Genomic DNA, 12,496 nt, shown 5'->3' with positions numbered 1-12,496 from the left:
AATTGCACTAACATTTACATTTTTTTAAAAAATCAGTAGTACTTCTGAGACTGCAAGTAATGTTAAACCTAAAATGTATCACTCCTATTAAAATGACATAACACTCTTAATACTTATAAATTAAATTGTTAAATTGCCCCCCCCCACACTCCTTTTGGTTTGAGACAGGGTTTATCCATGTTGTTTTGCTGCCTGTCTTGGATCTCACTCTGTAGATCCAGTTGGCCTCAAACTCAGAGATCTGTCTGGCTCTGCCTCTTGAGTGCTGGGATTAAAAGTGTGGGCCATCGACACTCGGCTAAAGGGCCTATTTTTGAAGCTAGAGAAATGCACAGAACTTTAAGTTAGGCTTTAATTTTAAGCCTAACTTAAAATTAAATTACTTAACACTGAAAGGACCAGAACACTAACACTATATATAATACAAGTACTCCTGATAGTCTAGTTAAGCTCAAATGATTGAAAGGTAAACTCCCTTTAAAAGTTTTAAATAAATAAAAAAGACTGAAGAGGTGGCTCAGTGGTCAACACTCGCTGCTCTTCCAAAGGGCTGTAGCTTGTTACCAGCACTCACACAGGACAGTTCACAGCCATCTGCAACTCCATACTTTCGAAATACAGATTCAAAACAGATTCAAACAGAAAAAATCAGTAGGCCAGTAAACTACTACTGAACCAACCAATATTTAGTAAGAAGACATCCAAGAACTCTCCCTCCTGGAACCTAAATGAACTATTATCTGCTCAGTTCTTTTCTGTTTAGGGGGAAACATCTGTTTGATCAATTTTATTAAAGCTTCAATTGCAAAATTCAAGCTGATGAACTTTACTAAATTCAATATAACTGCAACCATGCAGAATGGCATTTAGTTTACCTAAATCAATTCTACATTTAAAAAAAAAAAGAGGCCAGTGATGGTGGCCCATGCCTTTAATCCCAGCACTCAGCACTGGGGAGGCAAAGGGAGGAGGATCTCGAGTTTGAGTCCACCCTGGTCTACAGAGTGAGTTCCAGGAACCTTGTCTCACAAAAACATAATGGGGGGGGGGTAGGAACACCACAAAGCTGGGAGTAGTGGCACATGCCTTAAATCCTAGCTCAGAAGGTAGAGGCAGGTGGATCTCTAAGGTTTTTTTTTTTTTTTTTTTTTTTGGCAAGGCTAATCTGGGCAATATGAATTCCCTGGACCTAATAGATAAACACAACACACATAAATCTACCAACTAACCACCTAAGGGGAACATCATCTCACTGCTTTTTGGAAGTTGCAGGAAACACTGTCTTCTTAGGCTCACATAATTATCAAAAACTACAAGACCCTGATTTTCTATAACAGACCCTGGAGAGTAGATGACACAGAAAATGATACCAAAACTACCCAACTACCTTGGCAGAATTTAACATATTATATAATTAAACACACCGTAAGAGACTTAATAAGCATTTCTCTTTTGCTCTACTTTCAGCTTCTAAACTTTTATTTCCAAAGAGATCTGGAGAGCAAGTCAAAATAATCTTTACCTGTCAAGATTCCTACTTCTAAAACTACAAATTGCTAGGCATGGTGGTATACACCTTTAAATAAAAACTAAAAAAAAAACCACAAAAAAAAAAAAAACTAGTCAATCCCAAAGCCCTCCCCACACCCAAGCCTCTTCAGTGTTTTGAGATAGGATCTCTCCCTGTAGTCCTCTGTCCTGAAATTCAGAAACTGACCTGAGATTAAAGGTGTGCCATCACACCCAGCTTCCTATTCTTTTTTTTTTTTAAACAAAGGGGAAACAAATATACATATACAAATGTACATGTTTATAAAGTACATGTCTTTCATTTTGCAGATCAAGAAAGGCAAACTAGTAGGGGAAATCTCACCAATGCTTTAACCTGGATGAAAAGCTTCAGGAAAGTAAGACACTGAGAGGGAAAAAACCGTCTTTTCTAGGATAAGCGCCCTAATCCCCAGCAGACAGCCCTAAATGAAAACTTAAGCAACATTAGATGAACGCAGCAAGCTGTATTCTTACATACATGTGTGCATGTCTACACATGTAAAAAACACTAACTAAAAGAGGTAGCCAATTTGGGGAGGAGGACACAGGATAAGTCTGAGAAAGAACAGAGGAATGAGGGGAAAATGATGTATTCACATATGAAATTTTAAGTTTTTTTTTTTTTCAATTTAAAAGGGGTACTGGAGAGGTGGCTTAAGAGTTAAGAACCTTGTCCTTTCACAGGACCTCAGTTCGATTCCCAGCACCCACATGGCAGCTCACAACTGTCTCTAACCCCAGTTCTACAGGATCCAACACCCTCAACAGAGACATGCAGGCAGGCAAAACAACACACTTTTTTTTTAAAAAAAAGGGGGCTACCTGGAGAGATGGCTCAGGAACTAGGAGCACCTCTTCCTCTTACAGAAGACCCAAGTTCAATTCTAAGAGGATCTGACACCCTAGGCTCTAGGCACTAGTGTGTTGCACAGACACAATAGCAGGTTAAATATTCAAATACATAAAATTCATCGTCCAAAGAAAGAAGCCACACACCACTTTGTTATTCTCTAAGGCAATGGTTCATACTAAGAAAAATGTGGTAATTCCTTCACCCCTACAAACTGATAGGCTCCCTCATTCCTACAGATTCCTACCTAAATAAAGCAGCATTTAATAAAAAAATTAGCATACACCTTTAATCCTAGTGCTCAGAAGGTAGAGGTGGGACAGCCAGGGCTACATAGAATTTCTCCCTCTTGGGGGGGGAGGGGACCTTAGCTGTCTTGCAACTCTGTAGACCAGGCTGGCCTCAAACTCAGAGATCTACCTGCCTCTGCCTCCCAAGTGCTGGGATTAAAGGCATGCATCACCACCGCCTGGCTATTCTTTTTCGCCTATTTTCTTTTTAATTATATACAACGCATGAGGCAGGGCGTGAAAATGTGCACATGAGTACAGTACTTGCAGAGGCCAGAAGAGGTCATCAGATCCCCTGAAGCTGGAGGATAGATTGCACTGTTTCTTGATTTATGCAAAGGACTTACAATTACAGTGAATGGTTGTAATATAGTAGTTGAAAGGAATTTGGAGAGGAATGCAATGATTTAATTTATAAATAAAATTTTGGTGGTACTAGGAGTTGGACCAGTCTTTCATAGATGCTAAGTATGTTGGTTAATATTTCTTATTCAATTTGACAAACCTAGAAGCACCTGGGAGAAATTCTCAATTGAAGAATTGCGTCCATTAAATTGGCCTGTGGACACATCAGTGGGGCATTTTCTTGACTGCCAATTAATGTAGGAGAGCCCTGTATACTGTGAGTGGTACCATCCTTAGGCAGGTGGTCCTGGGGTATATAAGAAAGCTAACTAAGCAAGCAACCGGGAGCAAGCCAGTTAGCAGCATTGCTCTCTGCTCTCTGCTTCAGTTCCTGCTTCAAGGTTCCTGTCTTGAACTCCTGCCCTGGCTTCTCTCAGTTAATTTTGGTAACCTGTAGATCAAATACACCCCCCTTTTTTTGCCCAAGTTGATTTAAAAGGTCAGTGTTTTATCACAACACAGAAACCAGACTAACATCAGGAAGCAATCCACTAGCAAGTTACATCTGCAGCCTGTGAATTTATGTTAAGATTATTCCACCTCTTTTGTGAAGAATAGTTAGGGAGTTATGAGTGGAAGTCCAGAGACTTAGGCCAAAAGAAGAAAAGATAGAAGGAAGCAAATTTGCTGGGTGGTGGCAGTAATCCCTTTAATTAATTACCTTTAATCCCAGCACTGGGAAGGCAGAGAAGCAAGTGGATCTCTGTTGAGTTGGAGGCCAGCCTGGTCTACAGATTGAGTTTCAGGAAACCCTGTCTACCCCCAGCCCCCCAAAAATTTTAATTTATTTTGAAGGTGGAGGGATCTGCCATGGCACAAATGTGGAGGTCAAAGGACAACTTGCAGGAGTCAGTTCTCTTTCCACCATTTGGGAAGCAGGGATCAAATTCAGGTCATAAGGCTTGAAAACAGGTGTCTTTGCCCATCTCCTAGGCCCAAGAGTTTGTTTTGTTTTCCTGTTTTTTTCAAGACAGAAGTTTATGTAGTTCTGTCCTGGAACTTAGATCTGTAGACCAGGCTGTTCTCAAACTCAGATTTGCCTGCCTCTGCCTCCAGGTGCTGGGATTTAATTGGTAGAGGGGCAGGTCATACTTTGCGGCATAAACCTGCAATCCCAGCAGCACCTGGGACATAGGGGATCAAAACTTAAGGCCCTTGTCTACAAAATTCATTTTATGTTGGGAAACTATATTCCTCTAAAACTACATTGTTTCCAAAGACCTTGAATCAAGAAATTCATACTAATTATTTCTTCAGTCATTCATAATACAGAACCTCAAATATACTAGTATATGTATACATACAAAGACAAAATTAGCCCATCAGAATCTTTGAAAAAGAAATGTTACCTTTAGTGTGATATACAATAGCAGCCCTCAGGTCAAAAGAACCCCAGCTATCATTCCTTTCTAGGCCTCTCTGGTATCTCTGTTCTTTGGCGGAGCCTAACAAAGTGTTCGTGGGAGAGGCCAGAGGATTTTGATTTTCTATTTCGTAGTCCTTTGAGAGAAACACTAAAGCACCTTGACTACTGGTGTCTGCTTTTTGCAGGTCACCTATATGACTGGGTTCCAAGGATAAGGCTCCACTCTCAGTAGTCCCGGGTTTTAGAATGTTACCCAGAACTTGAGGACTAGTCCGTTTTTCCAGCTCATAAGCCTTGGGAAACACAGGATGCTCAGTTCCTGAGGGAATTATTTCAGCACCCTGTGAAACCAAAGTGGCAGGATATTCTCCTTGAAATGTCACTTCCATCACTTTATGATCTGATGACTTTCCAATAACAGTCTCTGGGCCAGCACTGGGCTCATTTATAAATGATAAACCCCATTGATTCTGGAAGATATCCCCCAGGTTTTGCTGATCTGTCTGAGAGGGCAGATCTACTTGTGCAGTGCTTAACAGCACCGTTTGCATATTTGAAGGGTAGATAAAAAGGCTAGACTTAATTTGTTCAACAGCTGCTGAAGTCAGACTCATGTCCTGAAGAACTGAATCAGTCCCAGTAGAGATGGGTGTTAAAGTATTAGCAGCAGTAGTTAGCAGTGGCTGACCCCCTGATGGATACATATTTCCATCAGTTCCTGCTAAAACAGGCCCATTAGAAAAGTTGGCAGAAGTAACAGATTTCAGAGCTGACATGGGGACCTGGGATAATCGGCTTGAAGGTTGGGTCTGAGTTTCCCCAGTAGATAATGAAGAGGATGAAGATGAGGATGGTGACACCGAAGAGTTCTGTACAGTTTTGTTGAGGTTTTCCTTAACTTTGCTTGCATAACTTATTTTAGGAACTATTTTAGCACTGCTATTGTCCACTGGAAAAACTGGGGGTGGTTTAAACAAGGTCCACGAGTCCTCTTTGGAGGCAGCAGCTGAGGCATGCTTTCCTTTAGGCCGATCATCAAACTTTTTGCTGTTCAAACCAGGTTTAATATCTGAGCTTTTACGAAGTATGTCACCCACAGCAGGTTTTCCACGACTTGTTCCTCCAGGTCCAGTTTCATACTTCCAAATAGGCTTCGAACTATCTGCTCGAGTTCCCTTTTGTTCACTGTAGTCAGGCTTTAAACTTTCAAGTCCCTGTTTTAATGCTGGGACACTAGTCTCCTGCATTATTTTGTCCTGCACTAAATTAAGGTTTTCACAACCCTTGGCACTATTGCGCCTAGCTTTCCTTTTTTTAGGAGTGGTATATCCACTCTCAGATCCACTACCATCATTATCTGCTCCTTTGCCCATATAACCATTAGTGATATAGCCTGAATTATTTGTTATAACGCCATTTGGAATTGCTACAGTGTCGGTCTTATCTATAGCCTGGTTCTCTCCAGATTTATTTTCATAAGACTTCCCATTCTTTTTGTCCATACTGTTTTTCTGAATAAAATTCTTGGTTTTAATTCCTGCTTTTCCAAAGGTGCTGGTCTTTACAGTCTGCTTCAGGCTAGTGTCTACAACTTGCTGGTTGCCATTGAGGACCCTAGAAATAGGGTTAGTAGCTTCATCAGAACTGAGGCTCTTTAAAGATATCTCTCTCTCTCCGGCATTACCATTTACTTCACCATAGCCTACAGAAGAAAACAAAAACAAAAGCAAAAACAAATTTAAATCACAGTAGTACTGAAGACTGGAAAACTGTTTATTGAAGGCCAGATACTATTCTGTAAGGTTTGTTACTTCCCATTTCTATGAAAAGAATCTTGTCAGCTCCATTTCACAGATTATGACATTTCACTGCTAGGCAGAGGCAGAATTAGGACACAATTCACATCAGGTCCATCTACTGGACCAGTAGCCAGAATTAACTAGAAAGAACAGGACCTCTCAAGCAGCATACCATAATACTCCTCTAGATTTATCTAAACAAAATAAACCTACACATTATGGTCACAAGGCTGTTATAAAAATTTCCTTACAATTAATTAAATGCAATACAATTCCAGCACACTAAAAACAGAGGAAAAATGTTTGCCATGTTTGAAGTCACCCTGGTAGAACCTTGTTTCAAAACAAACACAATTAGGTAGGACCAGTGCTACCCTCTGGGCTTTTGCTCAGATATAGTAAACTGTAAAAGGGAAAAAATTAAGGCTGTGACCTTTGCCTAGCATGTATGACCAGTGAATTCAATCTTTAAAAGGGGAGGGGGGGGAGGGGAGGAGTGAAGACTGTAAGTAGGTGGCTAGTTGCCAACGCACCTAACAAAGCTAGAAGCCCTGTGGACCTTGATATCAGGTCATATCACAACACTTAAAAATATGTACCAATGTTTCTAACCCCTAAGAATTGTTTTCTTATACCTGGGTTAGAAAGACCTAGAGAGATAAAGCAATACCCAGGTCACAAAGTGGCAGAACTAGAAACCTAAACTCTGGTCTGTCTAGAGTTCTCAGCTTTCTATCCTCACGGTAAACTTGCTTGCTCACAAAACTTCAAAGGAATCTATTTTTTTTAAAGCTGTCAAGTATGTGAATGTAAAGACTTCACTGTTTACAGTTAACAAGTTTAAAGATTACAAATGATCTACTGGGTCACAACTCCTACTTGCCAGTAAAACGGTGATTAGCCATCATTACTTTATGACCTCTAAAGTCCTTTGGGAAATCTTCTCAATTCTAATGGTAATCTTAGTAAATACAGAAAATACTTGTTTGGTTTTGTTTTTTTAAACAAAGCATTTCTCTGTAGCTCTGGCCATCCTACAACTCACTCTGTAGACCAGGCTGGCTCAAACTCAAGAGATCCCCCCTGCTTCTGCCTCCCAAGTGCTGGGATTAAAGACATGTGCCACTACCACCTTGTATCAGAAAATACATTTTATAGAAGTTCTTAACTTCCTGACTTTGAAGTCCAAAGCTTAAACCTTAGTCGTTAGGAAAAAAATAAATTCTTACTTTCCAGTGTTAAAAGTACTATTTTTCATTTCTTAAAAACCTGTGACAGATTTCCTGTGCTGCCGAGGGCTGAGCATTCCTAGCAGGTGCTCGACCACTGAGCTCTGTTCTCCAGTTCCAAATACAAGCTTTCATGGAGAGGTAATGGCCATACCTCCAATCCCAGCACCGAGAAGGCAGAAGCAGGGCAATCTGTGAGTTTGAAGCCAGACTATTCTATATAAATGAATTCCAGGCCAATCGGAACTACATATTAAGACTCGGTCTCAAATTATTTTTTTCCCCTCATAGAAGCAGTCTAACTATGAAATGAGACAATCCATTATGTGGTATTTTTCCTATAATATTTTCTTTAAAAAAAAATGCAGAAAGCTGCTGGGCAGTGATGATGCACACTTTTAATCCCAGCACTCAAGAGGCAGAGGCAGTGGCAGGCCAGAGTTGCAGAGAAACCCTGTCTTAAAAAACAAAAAGCAGAAAGTTGAGCCAGGCATAATGGTGCATCCCTGCAATCCTGTCCAGCTCAGGTAGAAATGGTGGCCCACACTAACTCCAGCTACAGGAGTGTGAGACACCAGAACTACAACTTATACTGTAAGGGCTGAGTCTGTAGCTGAGTGGTAGACAACTCCTGCCTAGCACACTGAGGTTCAATCCTCAGTTTACAAAACAATACAGCCCACTATACTTGTTTTAATGACAAAAGTTTTGTTTTTTTTTTTTTTTTTTACATTTAAGTTCATAATACTTTTCCCCTGTGGCCTTGGTATGCAGAAAGTATGAAAGGCATCTTTTAAAGCTTAAATATTTAAGAACAATGTGAAGAAGACTGTAGTTATTGCAGAAATTACAGAATTCCTAGCACTTTTATTATTTAGGGCTGCCATACTAACTCCACTTCAAATGGACTCAGCCAAACCTTGAGTATTGATAAACATAGCTTTTGGATCTGCCACTGCCATCCCTCAACACATGTGGTCTTCTCTTTTCCTCTTCTGGATTCAGAAAACCAGTTACTGAAAGGTTTGGGAGTAACAGGTCATAAAAAACCACAAGCATGTCCCAAATATATTCTACTTTTCTTAGTTAGCACTGTATACACAATAAAGCAGCAGCACTGTGTGACTAAACCACATATGAAAAACCAATCACCCCAAACTGTTAATATTCTCTCAAAATTTCCTAAACGAAAATTTCCCTCCTTATTCTTCATCCCATATTTTGAGGGGTGCCCCTTCCAAAGGTTCAGGGTCTGCATCTCTATGGAGTGATGAGTCCTGTGGGGAATACATAAACTTCATAAAACATAAATTTTAAATCTTAAAAAGTACCATTATTTGACAACCTTAATATTTTCTCACCTTCTGAAAAACCACAATTAATGCAGTGTTACATAATTCCTAAGTTTCTAGGCTGTTCTACTAGATTCTTACAATTAAACACACTTCTACTGCACAGTCACGTCAGTCTCTACCACCTTACAAAAGAAAATCTGATACCGAGCTTGTCTTCGACCTTACATTGTCTACGGCAAGTTTTTCAGCAGTAACTGCTTGTATTAAATGCCAAGCTGAGTTTAGCATTTCTCTTAAGTTTTCCCTTCCATTTCTCTTCAGTTTATAAACACTTTTAATCTGAGTATTTCAAGACATTTTTATGTTTAACATGTTAAATAAAATTCAGTCTGGGGATCGACATCAGTTTTAAAATGCGCCAAACCCCTTTCACTGGAATACCCCCGAAAGTCTTGTCCCCTGGCATGGCCACAACCTCACGGACAAGCCACTTCAGTTCCGTTAAAGAGGGGACCCAAACTGCCCTCATCCCTCCACGCCAGTATCTGATCAATCCCTCCTCCCTGCACTCGCTACCCCTGCCCACAAGTTTCCCTGTTGTGTGGAAAACGGATGGAAGGGGGGTTAAGAGGTTGTTTTCCCCCCTTTTTTTTGGGGGGGGGGGTAGGAAAGGGCCTGCTAGAAAGAAAAGGGCCTAAGTGAAAGCCTCCGAGGCGGAGTCGGGAGCGAACCTGGCAGGAGATGAGATTCCTGTGGCAGAGAAACTCGTGACCCGGGAGCCGGGTTCCCGCTGGGTCCCCCACCCGGCCTCCGGCACCGCCTCTACCCGAAACGAATCCCCTCGCCCTTCCGAGGCCCGCGGGGAAGGCCGCGGCCGCCGCCCGGGCCTCCTGCCCCCCCCCCAAAGCTCCTCTCCGAGGCCGGCTCCCCGCCCCGGCCGCCCGCCCGCCCGCGCCTCCCGCCGCACCCGGGAGCGGGAAACGCGGCCGCCGGCGCGCGGGTCCACGGTGCAGGCCGCTCCCCTCGTGGCCGCCTCCCTCCCCCACCCAACCGCCCCGCCCTCACCCCAGGGACCCGCCCGGGGCCGCGCGGCCGCCACCGGGTTACACAACCCGGCGCGGGGCCGGGGGGGGGGAGGGGCGCCGGCCGCCCGCAGTGTGGGGAGGGCGTGGGGGGGGGGCGGACGACGACGACGACGGGACACCCGGCCACGGCCGCCGGGGGTCCCGGCCTGCCGTGTGGCCCCTCGGCACCCTTCCCCCCCCTCCTCCCGCGCGGCGTCCGCTCCGCTCCTCCGCCGCCGCCGGCCGGAGTCGGTGACAGGAATCGGCTTCCAACATGGCGGACAGGAAGCGGCCCCGCGAGGAGGAGAGAACATTCCAGCCTCGCCGGCTCCGGAGGAGAGCGGGGCCAGGGGCGCCGGCCTCCGGAGAAGCCTCGCGGGCCGACAGCGGGGCCCCGGCGCCGGCCCCCCCCCCCACCCCGAGTCGGGGGCGTGGAGGGGTGGTGGGCACGACCCGAGGGACGAAGGACGACGGGGTCCCGGCCGGCCGGCCGCCCTCCCCCGCCCCCAGGGCAGCCAACCACCCCAAGGCCACAGGTGGGCTCGGGGCGGCGGGGGAGGGCGGCCGCTTCCTCGGCGCAGCCCGGCGCCCGCTCCCCGCCCGCCCGCCGGAGGGTCTCGCGACACCGCCCGGGCCGGGATCCACTAGGCCCGCCTGAATTACATGCACCTCGGGGGGATTTTTTTTTTTAAGGGCGGCCCCGAGTTGCATCCCTTCCTAGCCTCCCCCCCCCCACCGCACTCAGGCCAACTCCAGGGCCGCAGAGGAGGGGGGAAATTAATAATAATAATAATAATGTTGGGAGTCCCGAGGCCGGGCGTCCAGGTCTGCCTCCAGCCGGGGCGGGGGCCGGGGAAGGTCACGCAGGCCTGCCCGGGCCTCTCCCATGCTGAAGGGAAGGAGAGGGCGCTGCAATCCCTCCCCCCCCCCACCTCGCGGCCCGCGCCCGGGAAGAATGGAAGGGGGCATCCCCGGCCCCGCGGGACGCACACCCCGAGCGGGTCCGCGCTTTTCACATCTAGCCCCACCCCATCCCTCGTCCGCGCCCCCCCCCCCTTTCCACTCCACCATCCCGGTCCCCTTCCCCCCACCGCCCGCCCTCCCAGACCTGTTTTCTTCTTCGGCGTTTCCTGGTGCTGCTGGAGGGTGTGTTTCTGCTCATGTTTCAGCGGCTTGGGCTGGGCCTTGGGGCTGCCCTCGGCTCCATGCTGCAGGTATTGGTGAGGCTGCTGGTGATGGTGGTGGTGGTGGTGGTTGTGGCTGTGGTTGTAGAAGTAATAATGGTGGTGGTGGTGCGGCTGCTGCTGCTGGGGGTGATGGTGCGGATGGTGGTGGCTGTGATGGTGCTGAGGCTGTGGCTGGCCGGGCTTCTCCTCCATTGAAAGCGGCTGGGACTCCCTGGCTGAGGCTGCGGGCTGCTGCACCGTCAGGATCTGAGGCTGCCTCTCAGCGCTCGCTCAGTATATCTGAGCGCGTCTCGCCAGCGCACTGGTTAAGCGAGCGGATCTGCAAGATTGGCAGCCGCGCTCCAGCAATCAGGGGCCACGCTGCGCGCCAAGCCCCGCCCCTAGCCCAAATCCTCTTCCCTTCCCCTTCGCCACCGCCGCCTGGCCAACGCCACTTACCCTATGCAACCTCACAGGGCCGGGCCTTCAACGTCAGCATTATGGCTCTCTCTTCTATCGCTTTCTCTCCTTCACCACGCAGTTAGCGAACAGCACTTTCTACACTCCTCACAGGCAAGCAAGCTGATTTCGAGTGTAGCAGATTCCACTGGCGATTACTGGCGCTGGGAGCCATCTGTTGGTTTTGCACCTCCTAGAATCTGTTGGGGTGTGTGTGTGTGTGGTTTTTTTTAAAAAATCCTTTTCCGGGTAGCCAGAGCAGAGGGGGAAGCTCAATTTCCTTAACCCTTAGGCCACGAAAGGGGCAATACAAAAGAGGAAATAAATTCATTTTTAAGAACACAAAACCTTCACAACTCAGATAGATCGTTTTGTATTCTGGATTCATTTTGCTTTGTATTCATATGCTAATCTCTTCCTTTCCACGGAGGGATTATAGGGTTCCACAATGGGGTATCTGTGTAATTTTCTAAAAGGGCACAAAGGGCTTAAATCATTGTTTCTTTGTAGTTGAAGGCAAAAGAGAGAGGGAGGGGTGAAAAATCTATGCTGAAGTTTTTTTGTTTTGTTTTAATTAAACACTACAGGTGAGGTCAACTATGGAAACAAAATGGGTTTTAGAATAAGAATTTCATGAGTGAAGGAAGGAAGAAAGGACACCTTTAAAAGTTCTTACGGTTTTGTTTTTTACATTTTTTTTTGTTTTGCATTTACAGAAAACATTGAAATTTAAAGCTTTATTTGCATTGTATGCCATTAATTCAACTTGTCATGGTAGGAAGAGGGTTGTAAAGAGGACAGACACAGGGTACCCTCAAAATATATTTGTGTGGATTTTGGCGACGGGGAGGGGGTAGGGGTGTTGTTTATTTGTTTTGGATTGGTTTGTTTTTGAAGCAGAGTCTAACTCGGTAACCCTGATTGACTTGGAACTCCCTATGTAGACAATGTAGACTAGGCTGGCCTCCAACTAAGAGATACCCCCCTGCCTCTGCTGGGATTAAAGTCCTACAGCACCACAC

General features: G+C 45.6%; 1 protein-coding gene across 1 annotated transcript in view; it reads right to left on the bottom strand.

Annotated features, from left to right (window-relative positions):
- Nucleotides 1-11,338, bottom strand: part of Nufip2 (nuclear FMR1 interacting protein 2) — a 34,538-nt gene extending 23,200 nt beyond the window's left edge. Inside the window, exons 1-2 of the mRNA XM_028866823.2 lie at nucleotides 10,958-11,338; nucleotides 4,446-6,164 (exon numbers count right to left, since the gene is read on the bottom strand). Coding sequence (XP_028722656.1) covers nucleotides 4,446-6,164; nucleotides 10,958-11,228 — 1,990 coding nt within the window. The 5' untranslated portion in view covers nucleotides 11,229-11,338. The remainder of the gene's footprint in view (nucleotides 1-4,445; nucleotides 6,165-10,957) is intronic.
- Between the last annotated feature and the right edge of the window lie 1,158 nt (nucleotides 11,339-12,496).

This window comes from Peromyscus leucopus, chromosome 8b, assembly GCF_004664715.2.
Source record: "Peromyscus leucopus breed LL Stock chromosome 8b, UCI_PerLeu_2.1, whole genome shotgun sequence".
NCBI lineage: Eukaryota > Metazoa > Chordata > Mammalia > Rodentia > Cricetidae > Peromyscus > Peromyscus leucopus.
Note: the sequence above shows the minus strand (reverse complement) of the source record. Positions and strands in the feature narration are given on the sequence as shown.